Genomic DNA, 19,337 nt, shown 5'->3' on the forward strand with positions numbered 1-19,337 from the left:
GTAGGCAGTATTTTTTATTACCATCGTTTAGGTTCAATTTCCATAATTTAACAAAGTTATTGATTAATGACTGCATTTGGTTTTATTTACCTGTATATTTCCTATTTATTATTCGCTATAAATAAAACTCTATTTTTAACCCCCAGGTCGTTAAGGAAACCCAGGGTTGTTCAACAAACTTGAAGAGGTAATATTTTGGCCCAACTATATAACAAACAATTTAAATTAAATAAAGGAACCTACATTGTGTTAAAAATCTTTTTATTGTGATTATCTGGGATGCGCCCGACAGAAGCAATATTTTAGAAAATTTGAGGAGAATAGGTTATGGAAGCCAAACGCTAAATTTATAAATAGCCCTACTTATTTTATAAAATAAAATTAAATGAGTACCGTACCCAGCCTGGAATTCACAAGTAAAAGAGCACGGCAGAGAAACCTTGATCACTATTCCAAAGAATCAATCTATGTTGTTCTAAACTTTAAAAAATGAGAAATAATAATAATACAAATACTGTATTTCATACCAAGGTCCAAGGTTTTGAATACATTCAAAACATACCACGTTTATTACATTCAAAACGGGGGAGATTTTTCTTAGTTTAGCGGGTCCCCACCCGCAGGTACTAAGGCCCTGGGTGCGGAGCTCGAAGCTAAAATTGAAGGTTTGGTGCAAATATATTTAGATTATAAGATACTCTATTTATTGTTTTTGGTTGCACTTTTGTGAGCTAAGATATTCGCCCATGCACGGTCGAAAAATGTCAGTACACTCAACAAGGCCCTTATTCTCACACTGAACCACAAACATCGGCACGAATGGACAGTAAATGATTGCATTTAGATTAAACTGAAATTATTCACAGCATAATCGATTCCATTAAATACATACACATGTTATATGATATATTTCTCAGATGAAATAAATAATGAAAATATTTAGCACCAGAATATTACAACAGACAAATTAATAAGCTATATTATGCGTTAGTTAACACTAGTTAAGTAATGAGAGAACATTACTTCACCTTTAATAACATTTTTTGTCACAAGACTAACCAACCAAAATAACATCAATGCGTCTCGAATGGTAGTCTAACAGCTATTACCTAACATCTATTATCTCTGGTCGTGGTCTGATTTTCCTCTTCCTAGTTTACGAATTTATGTATACAGAGTGACTTAAAACTGAATATTTTGAATTTAAAGAAATATGTCTATTTTTAAATAAGCGGTTCATCTCACCTTTGAAAAGTTGTAGAAAACAATTTATTTTTAAATTATTTATTAACTATTTTTATAACTCTAAGAATGCTAACGCTGTGATTAAATAAAAACAACGCCACAGTACCTATATTAGAATTATATTTAAATACAAGTTTACTTATATGTTAACATTAGTTGGAAGTTCTTGACTTTGTTACTATTAAACTAAAATAGTGTTATTTCTATTTGGAGATTATTTAAATTTTTAATTCTAATTTTAACGTTTAGAAAGTATATGTTGTGACAATGAGCAATCGATAGGTGAAACTTTCATTGACTTATATCTAAGTTTACTGTGACATTATTTTATTCACCACATAGTATGCGACGAACAATTTTTAATTTTTCTTACTTTGTAAGTGCCTAAATTCTCCACGACGCATGGTAGGTTGGCGTCCCTGCCCAAAGGTACTGTCACATTTGGTATAGGTTCGACAAAGCGGGGTCCATCAGTCAGAGCTGAAATATAAATAAGCTGTATAAAATATGACAAACAAATCGATAATTATTAAGAAACGCATTGTAATTTATCGAAAAAGAAAAGTGGACAGAATAATTCCCGACGTGGAATTTATGTATAGAATGGCTTAGCCGATTTTGGTTTATAAACAAGGGATTAATAAATGATTTTCGTTAGTGAAACAGCCACACCTGAGCCCGCATCATAACAGAAATGTAATATTTACAACTCATTATAAATGCTGTGCCCTCGCAAATTTGAATATTGATTGCCCGGGCATAATTCAAATTACCTTCTCTACAAATAAGCCTAGTATTTGCAATAATTTGCAATAAACTATAATATTTATTAATTACTGATATTATTACATTTTCACTAGAGTATATCATATAGTCAATACCTGTCCGAAAGTTATAAACCTCACGCAGGAAGCGACACAAAAACAGTTATTACATTCGCTGAGTTCAAATAACAACAAATAATTAATTTTCATTCGTTTTTATGGTGCAATTCCATTTATTAATTGCCAATTGCTTCAGTTAAAATTATTGTAACAACTCTACTCTACCCAATATCAATTAATACGTCTCTATACTTATGCTAAATAACATTAAAATCAGGACTATATTATATCATTCTGTTTAATAATTTGCATATATCTTTATGATGTTTTTTAAATTTCGACTGAAAAATAGAAGATAATTACTAGTAATAATTATCTCTGTGCGAAGAGATACAATTTATGGAAACTACTCATTGGTACTAAAATATATTTATTTATCTATAGCCCTGCAAATGTAATTTTTGATATAAAGTTATAATTATTTCATAAACGAATAAACTTATATTTGATATCAATTAAACTTTTAGTTACGTAATCGAGGGCGCGATTTTTAAATTCATTGTTTCCAACCATGGACATATTCGGCGCCGGGTTGACTAACAGGAATTTAAATTTCCCGCTGGGGATTCAGGTGGTAGCCCTGCTGTAAAAAATGTCAAGTTGCTATATTTATTTATTTATTTCCTGACATTGTGATTTGTTTTGACACTTCAGTTTTGTATTACGAGTTTTTGGTTTAAATAAATAGTTTTGTGATACTTTAAGCTTAAAAAATGTTTACTACCAGACCTTGCAGTCGAACATTGTTCTTTTTAGAACCTCTTTTAGTGGCAAGTGTACAAGATAGCTTAATAGCCGTAAAAAACTCATCGAAACTTTATTAGAATATTTTGAACGGGAAAGCGATAGTAATGGCCGTTTATATCCCTTAAGTGTTGTTAAGAAGGTGAGTTTTGTGGATGTAAATAATAACTGTTTATATATTTATAATTAATTTATTTTTGTTTCTTAAAATATTTTGATTAAAAGAAAATATGTAAAAGTGGGCAGTGCTGTGCCTGTCAACCTTAATCACGTGACTCAAAGTTTATTTGGTATGAACTATAGGCTATATGACATTATATCCAAAATGTGTTTAGAATTTCATGTTGACTTCAAAATATTACGAATATTTACGAATAAAATAACAACCACTTCCGGTTAAACCGGGGAAATGGGAAAAAGTGAAAAATATTTTAAAAATAAAAGACACCCGAAAATAAACTTAACATGATATATTAGATTCTAAAGAACTTTTAATGCACCCTTTGCGTAAAAAAATCCTTTATATTAGTTAGCTATGGAACTAAGAAATGTTATAATATGGTAACAATTAATGTGAATGCCTCTATGTTTACTTATTTCTATGATGTCTAAGCGCAATAACCCTTTCTGTAATGGTGCAAGTAGTACACACTCGCCGAGACGAGGCGAGTATGTACTTGGGGCTCTCGCCTGCTCTCGGGTCCTCTCGCCTCGCGCTCTGAACGTTTTGTACCAAGTACATGCTCGCTGAGGGGACCCGAGGCGAGTGTGTACTTGGGGCTCTCGTCTTGCCTCGGTGCCTCTCGCCTCGTCTTGAGAGCGCTCGGTCTAGAGGCGGTCTCCAGCACGAGTCAAAGGAGACGAGAGCCACAGAGAAACTAAATAAAAGAAAGACACAATTAGAGAAAGAGAGAAACACTTTGGGAAAAAATTGTCATTAAAATTTCCCGAAAATATCGAATTTCTCTAAGGTTGATTAATGTAAGCAAGGAATTAGAGCAAATTATAACAAAACCTTGCTAATAATTCACGGCAAAATCATTTAATTGCATCTTATTTGCAACCGAATTAGAATAATTAAGACGGAGTACATATTAATTGATTTATGAACTCGACACGGGCATCCGAAATCCAGAATATGCGGAGAACGAAAAAGCACAATTTTATTGCGCGCCATTTGTCAGTCTGCTTTTCTCGCCTGTGAGAAAATTTGGTCTATTCGTCACGATTTGTGGTAATTAATAAACCTCCGGGGCGGCAATAATGAGTGCCATTAACATTAATGCGTATAATAATACGAGCAGTACGGAGGCTGTTATAGGCGTCAAACCAAGCCATGTCGTTATCGAGGCCTGCAGAATAAACACTTTATTAAGAGCAAATGTGCTCACAGCTCAGCGTATTAGGAATAACCTAATTACTATTAATAGGTTTCCTCCTACCGGGTGAATGGCAAATTTGCTGTCAGCAAACTTGCTTTGCCATCATCTAACTTAAACTTCGATGCAGCTCTAACGATCCTCTGTTCCTTTCCTATTCCTATTTTCTTCTTCTTTATAGTATGTCCTTCCAAGATAATGAATAATTATTGTAATAATTTCAATATTAGGTAAATTTTTTCCAGTCACTGACTTCTTTTATTACTACTTTGAGCTAATTTGAATCTCTTGTCAAAATATAGACTAAAAAGAAAAAAAAACATTAGTTATAGGCTTGGTGCATTTCAGTTGATTTCAACAAATTCCGACCGCAGCGCACTATACGGCAGAAATCAGAAATTATCAATATATAGTTCACGCCGCCGTCGCGTCATGTCGATCGCATTAAAATAATATTGAAAACGGGGTCTTGTCATAATATTTAAGTATTTTAGTTTTTTGCTAGTGCAGTTATTGAGACTATAAAACACTCAGGTACGAGGTTTGTGTGATGTAACGCTGTTTTGGATAGTAAAAAATAAGTAAAAAAGAATTCGAATTAGGCGTTTTGTTGTGTTGTGACAATTTGAAATTGTTATATATTTATCGGAGTACACCTCCACCTGTGAATACCTGAAAAAGAGTGAAGCTCATGTCATAAGTTTAGTTGTCAATGATTTGTAATTTTTATAAACCCCCCAAGAAACATAATAGAAATGTTAATATAATTGCCTAAAAAAAAATGTTAACGCGTAAACGAGAGCGTAATTTGGGCGTTGTTGGGTGCAATAACATTCAATAACTCAACTTTCCCGGATATTCAACTCTCCCGAAACAACATTTTATAGCTTCATAATTTCTTATACCGATTTGATCAATGGCAAAAATGGATTCAAGCAGTTCGACGAAACAAATGAGTAAACAAAGTGCTCGTTACATAATCAAAAAATTAAATAGACATATACTATGAGAGGATGAAATATAATTTGCAATATTAGTGGTATACTTTTTTAATCATGAATGAACGAACCAGCTTGGATAACTGACAGCATAAAGGCCTTAATCAATGACAAACAAAAATTCTATCAAAGATGGCTCTCAGACCGAACAGATACTAACTGGAGTCATTACAAGCAAAAAAATAGAGAGGTACGAGCCGCCATTAAGGTAGGAAAAACAGATATTTAGGAAAGAAGGTGCCAGCAAGTGGAAAGCCTAATAGGGGGCGCACGGAGTACTGAGGTATGGAGAACAATCCGACAAATGAAAAACAATCAAACGGACAAGCTCTTGAATAGAATGGATATAGAAAAATGGCGCAACTACTATGCAGAATTACTGACAGAAAACCGACCAGAATTCCAAGCAGTAGAAGATGAGAACATCCTTGCAGGCACTTTAATGATAAGCGAAAGAGAAGTACATCAAAGTCTCAAAAGAATGAAAAATGGACGGTCACCAGGTCCTGGTAATATTGTAGCCGAATTGTTGAAGTGTGGAATCCAAAGACTGCGCTGGCGTCTGGCAGAGCTATTTAACCAGTGCTGCCTGCAAAGTAAACTACCCCGAGAATGGCGAGTGGCTCACATAGTGTCCATCTTTAAAAATAAAAATCGTAACGACCCCACGTAACGACAAAATCTCGGAAGACCAAAGCGGATTCACACCGGGAAAATCTTGCACAGATAACCTTTTTGTCCTGCAGCAGGTGATGGAAAAAAAGATAGCAGTAGATCAAGAAGTCCATCTAGCGTTTATTGATTTGGAGAAAGCGTACGACTCTATTCCCCGCAGCAAGATATGGGAAGTATTGAATATCTTAGAAGTAGATAGACCTTTGCTTAAGATAATAAAAGAGCTATATAAAGAAAATGAATCGTACGTTAAGTTATGACACAGGCTATCTAATCCAATTAACACCACAAAAGGGTTGCGACAAGGATGCAGCTTATCTCCTCTGATCTTCAACGCTTACGTCGAAGTAGCCCTAAGGGAATGGAAGACAAAATGTCAAGGTATGGGAATACCTATTGGGGACAACACACTATTTACCCTGAGCTTTGCAGACGATCAGGTCGTGATTGCGCAGGACTCATACGATCTAGAGTTCATGACTAAGAGGCTTTATCAAAAATACAACAAATGGGGACTTCAGGTTAGTCTAAAGAAGACCGAATACTTAGCTGTCAATTCCAACGCTTGTTTTGAAGTCTTCATTAATGATAACGTCCAGATTAACAAGTAGACAAATTTAAATACCTGGGTGCTACTATCAACAACGAGGGTTTGGGCAAAGAAGAAATACAAACCCGAATTCAGAAGAGCAAACAAGTTATTGGATGTCTTAACAGCCTCTGGTGGGACCGAAACTTATCTGCAACAACTAAAAAGAGACTTGGAAGAACATTGGTGGAGTCAGTTCTTTGCTATGGTTCAGAGCTGTGGACTACCTTAGAAGAAGTGCAGGTATATCTAGGATGGAAAAAAAGACAAACATCGAGGTCAGGCGTATCATGAATGCATCGGAGGAGACAGTACTGGATCGAATCGAAAAATCCAGCTTAAAATGGTTTGGACATGTTCTGCGTATGCCAGAGAACAGGTGGCCAAAAGAATTTTTCAATGGGCTCTCCAGGGCAGAAGAAAGAGAGGTAGACCTAGAAAATCCTGGAACGGAACGGTTACAGGAAGCAATGGAAGCTCGTAACCTAGAAGCTGATGACGCTCTAAATCGAGATGTGTGGCGTAGGGTAACGGGAAGGCAGCAATAGGCTGTAGTTGGAAATGAGTATTAAATACTTAAACCAAATCCCGTTTATATATATATATATATATATATATATATATATATATATATATATATATATATATATACTTTTTTTAATCAACTAGTGATTAAATGTTTTATGAACATCTTCTAAAATTATAATTATGTACCTTTAAAAAAATTCGTTATAGCAGAAATGGCTCCAATTATGCTCCACTAGCAAAACCGGTGATAAAACTATGCTCGCTACCATAGTTGAACTCATCTAAAAATTTTTTTAACTAGAATAATAAATTATAACGAATAATAAATTCAAATCAAAGAATACTATGTACCTACTTATATTACTAATTAGGAGGTAGAAGTCCTAGGAGCTGGAATAGTAGGGCAATCGTAGAATAGTACCGGCAATTAATTATTTTTTAGTAAAAATAATAAGACAACTGTATTGACCAAGACAAGAAGAAAAAACAACAAAGTTTTTAAATCTTTTAAAGCAATAGATATGTGTTTGTCTTCTTTGGTGTTAAGATTTACTTTAAGTTGCTTAAATAATAAAGAAGAAAATTTTTAACTTTGTTACTGTTATTATTTCTAACAGAACACTGTTTCATTATTAACACCTGACATATTATACCCAATAGTGATTTTTCGCTGCTGTAAATGTATTGTATATGATAATGGCGGCTCTTAAACACAATGGAGTTCAATTAAAGCAAACCTCAACAATATATAGTCGAAGAGAAACTGGAGTCAATGAATAGTGACAGCTACTATGCTACTAAAATTTTCAATGTAAAGTGGTACGTAGACGTCCGGATCAGCAAGCATTAGCCGTTCAAATCAGTTTATTTGGCCTATGGGAATGTGTAGGATAAACAATTGGGATAAACAGTCCTATTTGCATGTTCATTTAGGTAAATAAAGATTGTTTTTTATTACGTATGTAAACCATAATTATTTATTCAATTAATATTTAGTTTTTTTAACTTTCTTTTTAAACTATTTTACACATAATAATATTTAAATTTTGCTTATTTTAATCAGAATAATCTATGTTTTGTTATTTTTTTGGACTGTACAGGGTGAGTCAATGATAGAGTAAAATCCATTATCTAATTTGTTTTGTAGATTTTCACAAAAATGTTAAATAGAGAAGTTATAGGGAAGGTTAATATGTATTAAAGTTATGGAGAAACAAGAGCATTACTGACAATTTTTCACAACATTGAAACTAAACATTTGTTTAAACAAATTAAAATATTATAAAAACTATTAATTTTAGGTATATAATATTATACAGGGTGTCACAGAAATAAGTGCAAGTATTTTAAGGGTTGGCAGATCTCGATAAAAGAAACATATTCTCTTTTTATAAGTATATAATAAAGTCCAAAATAACGGAGTTATTTTATTTTGAAAATTTCCAAAAGAAATATTTTTTTGTTAAAATTTTGAGAACCATTGTCTCACTTCTGGGTTTTCTTTCTTGCAAATTTAATCTCAATACTTATGTTGCCATATTATATATAAGAAATTATGTTTTTTAACTAAAAACTAAAAAAAATCCCAAATATTTTTCAAAAAATGTTTCTCGCGAAAGAAACCTCATAGGCGAGTTTCTTGGGTTGAACTATACTACAAGTTAAAATACTTGCACTTATTTCTGGGACACCCTGTATATAAAAAAGTTATAAAATTTTACGCAGAATACAAAAACAAAGGTGTTGCCTTTAAAAAAACACACTTTTTGAAGACCCTTATACTCCGTAATATTTTTAAAATGTACATCTTAATCTTTCCTATAACTTTTCTATTTATCATTGTTTAATTATTCTCAAAACAAATGAAATAATGAACTTTACTCATCGTTGACTCACCCTGTTCATTTAATTCTAAACCCTTTAAGTGTATAATGTGTGTGTGAAAAACCCTGTATATTCTTTTCTGCTTATTAACAAAAGTTAACAAGATCTTAATAAAATGGATTGAAGATTTGAAACTTTGTGGTGAAGATTGAGTTTTCTAGTGAAACTAAATTAGTTAAAAGTATTTTTTGGTTAAAGACTGATTATCAGAATAAAGTTTGCGTGGTAATCGATTTGTTTACAAGTTGGGGGTCGGTTATAAATGACCCAAAAGTCATTTACATGAAGTTACACGTTGGGAGATAAATTGAAGTTCGAGAAATTCCCAGATTTATCTGACGCAAAGGTAAATAAAAGCATTATATTCGTTTTCGTTATTCTTTTGTATAAGGGCTAAAGTAGCACAGATTATAGGTTAGAACTTTCCTATAAAGTATTGAAATTTTTTTTTGGGGGTGGATAAATGTATTTATATTTCTGTTGCTATTTCTAATAGTTAGTGTTACACACTTTAATTAATAATTTTATTTTAAACATGTCTAGATTTAGTAAGACGAAGATTAAGTTCTTACATAATATCTATATTCATTTGCTTGTGGTCGTATTCTTGATATTCTAATCATCATCTCTGTATTACTTGGAATTTACTTACAATTTTTATTTCAATGCCTGTATAAGGCAAAACTGATTAAAGGATTCTTTTTTAAATATTATTAATAATAAAAGAAGAATGAAATTATTGGGCAACCTACAGTAAGATTAGCCATGAAACATGGCTAAAATACGACTATTCATAGACACTTAGTGTTTCGGCCTTCCGGCTTTATCAATACGGGAGGTATCAGTAACGATGAACTAGCGACCCTGAAAAAAGAAAACGGGGAAGCAAACGAGGCACCAGGCACCTTTTGCAACCTGGTTAAGCAGTAGCTCACAATTCGTAAGCGTTACTACCAAAAAACCACTAGGTTGCAAATGGTGCCTTGTTGCTGCAAATGGTGCCAACCGCTGCCAGGTTGCAAATGGTGCCTAGTGCCTCGTTTGCTTCCCCGTTTTCTTTTTTCAAAATCGCTAGTTCATCGATTCCTCCCGTATTGATGAAGCCGGAAGGCAGAAACACTCAGTGTCTACAGGTAGTCGTATTTTAGCCATGTTTCATGGCTAATCTTACTGTAGGTTGCCCAATAATTTCATTCTTCTTTTTTATTATAGTCCCCACGATAACATCCTTTGTTTATTGCTTTCTTTGGGCCAAGGTGATAGCGGCGAGGTATGTTGAAGTACCTCCGCAGCGGCTTTTTGGTCGTAACGCTTACGAATTGTGAGCTACTGCTTCGTTTGCTTCCCCGCTTTCTTTTTTCAGGATCGCTAGTTCATCGTTGCTGATTCCTCCCGCATTGACGAAGCCGGAAGGCAGAAACACTAAGTGTCTACGGGTAGACGTATTTTAGCCATGTTTCATGGCTAATCTTACTGTAGGTTGCCCAATAATTTCAATCTTCTTTTTTATTATAGTCCCCACGATAACATCTTTTGTTTATTGCTTTCTCAGGGCCAAGGCCATAGCGGCGAGGTATGTTGAGGTACCTCCGCAGCGGTTTTTTGGTAGTAACGCTTACGAATTGTGAGCTACTGCTTAACCAGGTGGCAATTGGTGCCTAGTGCCTCGTTTGCTTCCCCGTTTTCTTTTTTCAGGATCGCTAGTTAATCGTTGCTGATTCCTCCCGCATTGACGAAGCCGGAAGACAGAAACACTAAGTGTCTACGGGTAGTCGTATTTTAGCCATGTTTCATGGCTAATCTTACTGTAGGTTGCTCAATAATTTCATTCTTCTTTTCTATTATAGTCCCCACGATAACATCTTTTGTTTATATTAATATAGATATACCTACAAAGAAACATCGGTCAAAAGTTGATAATCATAATTTAATTTTCAGTTTTTTTATCGCGTTATATTATAATCTACGTTTTACCTATTACAGAATTTTTAAACTCTCCACTAAAAGATTCTTAATACATTATAATGAGATTAGTTTGTAAGACACAATGTCATCTTTTTGAACGTAGGTCACTGGTAAATTTAACTTTGAAGCTTTGTTATCTAATTATTTCATCTAATTAGGATTGTCTTTTATTCCGGAATGCAAAGAAGAATTTAATTATTTGATTAACTGGAAGAGAATGGAATAAAATTTATACCCGTACCCGATGGTCCCCATAAAGTATTTATTTATACAGTTTAGACATTAATGCGTGTGGATTTTATTAGATTAAGATCTTTTTATTTGTGATGTGGTAAAGTTTTCTCCTGAATATACATTTTTTATATCAATGAAAGTAGTTCATGGTAGGACACGCTATTTGCAACTTTTTTTTGTCATGTTTATAGATAAAATTTAAGAAAAAATTGAAGATGGCAACAAGAAAACAGGAGAATCAGGGAAGAAATACGTAAATAATAATAACTAGAGGGGTGTCCCACTTAGGTTAAAAATGTACATCTTGTGGCAAAATATAATGTTACTACCAAGCGACTGCCAATGGCTGTGAAGAAGATTTTCTATGTTTGCCATAACTGATGCCAACGACTGCCAGCAACTGCCAAGAAAATGTACATGTAATTCCAAACAGTGAGACACACACATATATTTTATATTCAGAAAATATAAATCTTGGATAAAAGTCAATATTATTTTAACATAACGTTTTTTAATTATGTTTATTTAATAAAAAAAATAAGAATACATATTGTGAATTCTCCACGACGTTCCTTTTTTGGAAAAATAAACAAGTATGTTTCCAATTGAGTAATAAAACACTTATGTATACTAAATGAGATTGTATCCATTTCATTCCTGTGATAATTGAAGTCAATATAGTTGTTGTCATTCATATTGTCAAATGTTGTAAAATGGAGGCTTATAAATCTTCTCCACCATAAATTATTAATTGAATTTGTTATAAAAAATAAAGTAATTCTATATTCCTACAATGGCATTTGTTTTAGCTTCTTAGATTTTTTTTATTGTCTACTTATCTGGTTGCAAAAAATTGAAGCTTCAAGCTTCAATTTTCATATATATCCGTTTTCTAATAATAAGACAACTAATTATTCACAGTAAAAAAAATACTGGTTTAGACAGGTATCGTGGTTAATGTCGACATATAATGGAAAAACTATAACAGCACTAAATTTATGTACCACATCGTTAGTAGGTGACCAATATATCTTTGTGAATCAATATTTCAACGTGAATAAAAAATGATTTTTTGTTAAAGTTTCCAACAAAACTTACAGTACTCGACAAAATATCCTGTAAGGATATTAAGTTCAAATGAAAGACGCTTTCACTTAATTAGAAATCACATCGAGTTTAGAAACATCCGCTGAGAAATCGTAGTTTTAATTGAACCAATGGAAAATAAATACGTCAATATAGAAAATAGAAATACCGCTTAGTTGTTTCAAAGAAAATGTGTATAAACAAAGGACATTATCAATATCTACCAATCAAAAAATAGTGATTCGAAATATATGAGTATAGACGGTAGTAGGCATGATCCTTTGGAGGCCAACTATAAAAAAGTCATAGTGATTGTCATGTGATGATAAATTCCTTCCACTAACACTAAGCTCCATTAAACTCAAAGACACAGACGATTTTGTTAGTGCGATCCCTCGCTTCGTAGACTTGTACATAACCATGTAAATAACCTATTATTATCTTATTTTTTTTTGCTGTAAATTATCATATAAGTATTTGTGATGGTTCTAAAAAAAATAATAATTTTGATTTGGTTTCAGTTAAAATATAGGTAGTGTTCCTATGAGAGCGGTGGTTCCTTATAAGGCCAATCAAAAATTTGGCGGTTGGCCTTACTAGGATACATGGTCCTTATTAGGAACATTTACAAATCACGAAAATATGAACATTTAGTTTTTAGATATAAATACGTACCGGGAAAGTTGAAACAATGTTTTATGTTTATAATATTATAATTTATAAGGATTATTCAACTTTTTAATTAAAAATACATTTTGGCCTTACAAAGAACAAACCCATAAATAGGCCATTATAGGTATTTTTTTTGTAATTTCATTCTAAAACGCATTGGCACTTATTTTGTTATCGATATAATACGCATTACTGTCATTTTTAAATAATTTCAATAAATATTATTAGTTATACGGTTGTGTTCAAGGAACGTTCGTTGAGTTTTTTAAAGAAGTTAAGCATTTAATTTTTCATTTAAATGACAGAGTTTTTTTAGTAAAAGCGGATATTTTGATTATACAACTCTAGTTTTAAGTTGAATGACTGATTTATAATATTGGCCTTGTATGGAGCCCTATTCCTTGCAAGGCCGTTTGGAAGAGCTTAATAAAAGTTAAGTTTAACTAGAATAAAAAAAGTAATGTATATGTTACACGATAAAACAAAGTGTTAATTAATAATTTGTTTTTTGTAATTTATTCAGTAAATGAACTAACAAAAAATGTTTATTCATTACAGTGGTCTTCCATGGTCCACCCACCTTATAACAAGATTCAAAGGGCACATGGCTCAATTAAAATATAGTAGAGGAGGTAAATCTTGCGTTCCTTGTATATTAATGATTAAATATGCTGATGATGTTAACATGGTTAGCAAAACGTTCGTTGAGTATTTCAAATAAATTGTTTTTTCATGTTGTAGTGTATTTTTGTAATTTTCTGTTGTTCCTAATACAAAAAGGTCCCAACCTAAAGAGTATTTTTATATTATTGGTTTTATATTTATAAAGAAAATTTCCTATATAATTTCAGCAGGTTTTCTAAAGATATAGACACACAAACTCCGACAGGGGATAGCGAATATCTAATTGCACCTAAACAACGGACATCAACGGATCAGCGCTCCTTCATGTCGAACGATGCAAAAACCTTTAATTCTCTGCCTGATTACATCAAAATGCTTTTGTCCTCACACACATTAAAACGAAACTTAAACTTTACGTTCGAAGCGTGAGAAATTAACAAAGGCCGGATAATTTTCTATCCTTTATGTATTTTTTCTCTTTATTTATAAATATAATGATCTAAAATTGGTATTGTTTGAATTAATAGAGATTTTTTAGTTCTTTTTATATATTTATTATACCTATACCATTAGTGATGTGATATTAATATAATAAGATTTTCTATATTTTCGAACATCGTACAAGACTCGATTTTCTTATTATTTCAGAAAGGACAAGCTTCTGTTATGCATATCGTCCCTTTAGGTCTCGAGAAAAATTTCTGCAAACATAATATTTTATTTTAAAAAACTATTTTTATTTCATTTTTTTTTAATTATTACAGATACATAACTGATTCATTGTTATTAATGAAGGGATAGCAATCCAGGCAACCATATGCCTTCTTCTGGGTAACGTAATTTACTGAGTCGTTAGTGAACCCAGCTTAATAAAGAAAGTGATAATGAGGCTCAAGGGTTTCACCCGAATATAGACTATATCAGGCCAGAGTTTTCCTACAGTTATCCCTCTTGTCGAGAACATGGTAGTGTAGTTAATACTATAAGTAATAATATAAGGGTTGTCCCTTTGAATACTGACCAGAAATTAAAATTAACAATATAAATAAGTTTGTCCCGTTAATAAACACATCCTCTTCCCGAATTTGATAGTTTGAGATGTGTATAGTTACTAATACCAACACAAACCGTTGAATAATATCTCTAACAGATCTTGAGTAATTTATAAAAATATACTAAAAATCGATGTTTTGTATTTTGTAACATTTAAGCAACGTTTTTAAACTTATTTAAATAACTGTAACAGAAATTATATACAAGTCCTTTGAGATATAATTAAAAAATCACGGGACTCGTTTTGTTTGATTTTGTTTTTAATTAGCGAAAAATTATGTTTACTTTATACAATTATTTTGTTCGTGTTTCTTTTTCATTTTTGTATTATTTGAATTACAGCGTTAAACATTCTTCTTCTTTAATTAACTGCCTAATTATTAAAGTATATTTCTGGATAATGCTTACTCGTGTATAATAATTATTGGAGTTCTATATTAACAGTATTATTACTATTTTGTAAAATAAATTTTTCAAAATATAGAATGTAAAATAAAAAGAGTTTATTATTATTTACTTCTTAAAAAAAAATTCAAAGATTTATTTTTTAGATGTTATTTTTATAAAAGTATTATATTGTAACTGAGGGAAATTAAAATTTCAGTTATACAGGGTAGCCCATTAGTTCGAGGAAGTTCAATATTGTGTCGAAAATTGTTTTACACAGATCTTGCATAGTTCATAAAGGGTATAAAATATTAAGAATATTTTACTGTATATAGGGTGTCACAAGAAACACTTATTTAGCTTTTTAAAAAATGGGGGTGCGACTTAACCCCCATTTTTGTAGATAATTAGATTCTGCATAAAATTCTGCATATAGAACACTATTTTTATTTGAGGTACTTTGCGGTGTTGCCATTTTATTTCTTATTTACTAAAACTTTAATCAAAAACACTATTCCGAAAAGTGGTTTAAAACTTGAGTGGAGAAACCTTATTAATAATAAGTTTTATTTGTTGTTTGTGGCTAGGACCAATTAAAAAGAAAGTTTTTTTTATTTTTATTTATAAGAAGTTTCGCATTTAACATAATCTTTTTTCATGATATTTGTTTTCTTTCCTATATCTTGGAAAGTAGTAATGCTTCTTTCATTTCTATACCGAGAATGTATGCCATTCTGTCACATCCCAACGATTTTTTTCCAGTGTGATTTTGAGACCTTTGTTATAATATTTTTCGTTAAAGAGAAAGTCAGAATTATTTACAAATTTATGTATACGTGACAACAACGCAGTAATTTTTAACTTCATCCTATACAAAAGTTACCCCACCAACTGGGCTCTTCACCCTCCATTCGTTACATTTAGGGGGGATTTTCAATGGGGTAGTTATTGTATCGTTGTTAAGTGGAAGCACCTGAAAAGTGATTTTGCGGTTTTGATCATTTTGTACTACTTGTTAAATATATTCATTCGGCGTAAAATGATTGCGATGTATGATGTGTGAATTATTAACGATTTTACCAGTAACTGGTATTAATCTCTCGCTAGTAATACTTATTGATGTGGTAATTACTCAAAAATATTTAGAAATACATTTAGATGATTTTATGAACTAATATATAAAGTTTATTTTGGATTAATTAGTTGCGATTTTTTAAATTATTTGTTTAAAACTGGCTTTATTTTTTTTAACCCAGTCTAACCATTTGCAACACTGATTTTAAAAATAAAGCAAATAATTGTTTGTGTTAGTTTAGAGTTTCCAACAGTTTCTTTAATTAGCTTAGTTACTTTTTAAAAATATCGATTTGAAACTGACACTAAGGCAGCTTTGCATAAAATCCATTTTAACATTAATACATGCGCCTTTCAAATCAATATTTTGTAAAGCCGGATCCCTATAATAGGTCGATAGTTCTGTGTAAATTTGGATTTTTAAAAAAAAGTATGGATTCGAAATTACAATTTTTTACCGACCCATGCAGCTTTTTTAATTTTTTGATCATTAATTCACTAGTGGGCGATAGATATCGTATTTGAGCTAACCAAAAAAGAGACTTTGACGTTTTGTAATTTGGACGTGCAACTTGGAATTATTATGGTTTTGTCACGTTTTATTATAAAACCGTATTTTTTTTAATCCTGAAAAAATATACTCCTACATTTTTGTAATTTTCCGAGAATTTTATTGTCAGGGTATTTAAGACTAAATATATATCTCCTAAAGAAGATTATAAAAATAAAATTGACGTTGTATACATTTTTCCGACGATTCTCAACCAAACCTTTTTGTTTTTTTTAATTATATTTTTTTTTCATTTTATTAAAATTCTTCTTATCATTTCCCCCTTTGTAAATTTACCAAATATAATACCCATATAAATATATAAATACAGCCTAAGATATTTTTTTTAACTTTTTTGAAATTAATATAAAAAATTCTTTCTCTTTTACAACACACATCATAAAATACATTATTAAAATTCAATTGTATCCCTTTTTATAAAATCTGTTTATATACTCGTAATACTTAAAATATTTATATCACAAAATATTGTGTATTTCTGCCAATATCGGCGAATTAAATATAACTAATTTGATTTATTTGAAACTAAATAATAAAATAGTCTTTATGGTCTTTGCTACCATGGTCCACCATATTTATTTGTAGCAACGTCATATTTTAGCAGCAATAAATGACATTTTAGTAGTCCAGAAGACATTATTTATTCTATTTTGACCATTTTCAAGACATGTAAAGATTTGTTTAATATTCTGGACTGCGCTGTGAAGATTAATTTTAATTATATATTCATTATCATGTTATAGCGTCGTAGACTTTATAAAGAATACGTTCTACTAAATTTCTAAAATAAAATTATTATATTTTGAAACAAGTCTGGCTATATTTTGTAAAATGTCAGTGTGTTAAATCTAAATAAACACGCTTGTCAGTGGCTTTTTACTGGCAAACAAATTTGCCTAAGCAACAAAAGATGTTAAACGTTGCAGGGGGTAAAATTTTACCCGTCGTCAGAAGCATAAAAACAAAATAATAAAGTAAAACTGTTTAAAATGTAACTACTTCGAGAAGAAATTTTAAGAGAAAATGCCGTGTATCCCGGTTTGGTCGGGAACTATTCCTGCCACCCTAGTAATTTAAATTTTATAAGTGCCAACATAAAGCCTGCTTAAGTTATTCAACGTTGATCTGATATAACTGGCACTGTAATAAATAATCATTTGCGATTAATGAAGGATTTATTAAGCTTATCTCTCGATTGTTTGTAATCCGATGAAGTTTAGTATTTTACATAAACTAGTGTTTGTTCACTGTACCCGGTAGTTTTGATGGCGGGGTAGTTTTTAGTCTTAATATTTATGAAAGTTAAGCTCGTATAAAGTCAGAAATGTACGTGTTAATGGTGTCTTATAAAATCCGAGACAAGTCGCAAGTTTTGTATAATTAAGTATAAGAATTACTAATTAAACAGTTGCACTATTTGCGTAGACAATTTCGAAACTTTTTAATTATGTTCCTTGAGACGTAACAACATTGCCAGAATATGTCGGTTCAGTTTATTTTAGACAGAATATTTTCCACCTTAAAATAGTAACTATATCTTGCTGCTTCTATAATTTTATAGGACACTTTTGAATGTATTACTATAAAAATTAATACGATGGAAACAAAATATTTATTTTTATCATTGTTATTATTAAAATATTGTCTGGCTTAATAAATACAAAAACTGAGAAACTATAAAGAAAAACAAGAAATAAGAGAGAGAATTCATGTAGTAAATACCAAAAGATATATATTTTATGAACAGTGCTTTCCCATAAAATCATTAAAATGAAATATATACGAAATAATATATGTACCTACTGATTTCTTTCGAAAATCGACAACTATGAAACTATGATCCCTTCCCCGACACAAACGGTCAATTGTGAGACAGGAAATTGTAGAGAGAAACAAGCCCTATAACATAGAATACAATATTTTAATGAACAGTGCTTTCCATAAAATCAATAAAATGAAAAATATACGAAATAATATACATGTACTGATTTCTTTCGAAAATCGACAACTATGAAACTATGAACCCTTCCCGGACACAAACGGTACATTGTGAAACAGGAAATTGTAGAGAGAAACAAGCCCTATAACATAGGATACAACATTTTAATGAACAGTGCTTTCCATAAAATCAATAAAATGAAAAATATATGAAATAATATACAGGTACTGATTTCTTCCGAAAATCGACAACTATGAAACTATGAACCCTTCCCGGACACAAACGGTACATTGTGAAACAGGAAATTGTAGAGAGAAACAAACCCTGTATCATAGGATACAACATTTTAATAAACAGTGCTTTCCATAAAATCAATAAAATGAAAAATATACCAAATAATATACATGTACTGATTTCTTTCGAAAATCGACAACTATGAAACTATGGTCCCTTCCCCGACAGAAACGGTACATTGTGAAACAGAAAATTGTAGAGAGAAACAAGCCCTATAACATAGGATACAACATTTTAATGAACAGTGCTTTCCATAAAATCAATAAAATAAAAAATATACGAAATAATTATACATGTACTGATTCCTTTCGAAAATCGACAACTATGAAACTATTTATGGTTATTAGCTGGGTTGATATTTCTACAAACATTTCTACTTAGTACAGACTCGTAGTCTGGTCAAATTGTACTCAAAAAGCCTTCTGGAGGAAAGTTTAGAGGTAGTTCTGATTTCTTCTATTTATTATGTTTTTTAGGGTGCTGAATTAGAATTTGAGGTTTGCACCGAAAAG

At 31.4% G+C, this 19,337-nt stretch overlaps 1 protein-coding gene across 1 annotated transcript in view; it reads right to left on the minus strand.

The window, feature by feature from the left end:
• The window catches only part of LOC115882356 (lachesin-like), a 174,239-nt gene that overhangs the window by 76,729 nt on the left and 78,173 nt on the right, over nucleotides 1–19,337 (minus strand). Inside the window, exon 2 of the mRNA XM_030900384.1 lies at nucleotides 1,619–1,725. Coding sequence (XP_030756244.1) covers nucleotides 1,619–1,725 — 107 coding nt within the window. The remainder of the gene's footprint in view (nucleotides 1–1,618; nucleotides 1,726–19,337) is intronic.

Source organism: Sitophilus oryzae, unplaced genomic scaffold (assembly GCF_002938485.1).
Source record: "Sitophilus oryzae breed Bouriz unplaced genomic scaffold, Soryzae_2.0 scaffold_177_pilon_pilon, whole genome shotgun sequence".
In the NCBI taxonomy this organism is placed as follows: domain Eukaryota; kingdom Metazoa; phylum Arthropoda; class Insecta; order Coleoptera; family Curculionidae; genus Sitophilus; species Sitophilus oryzae.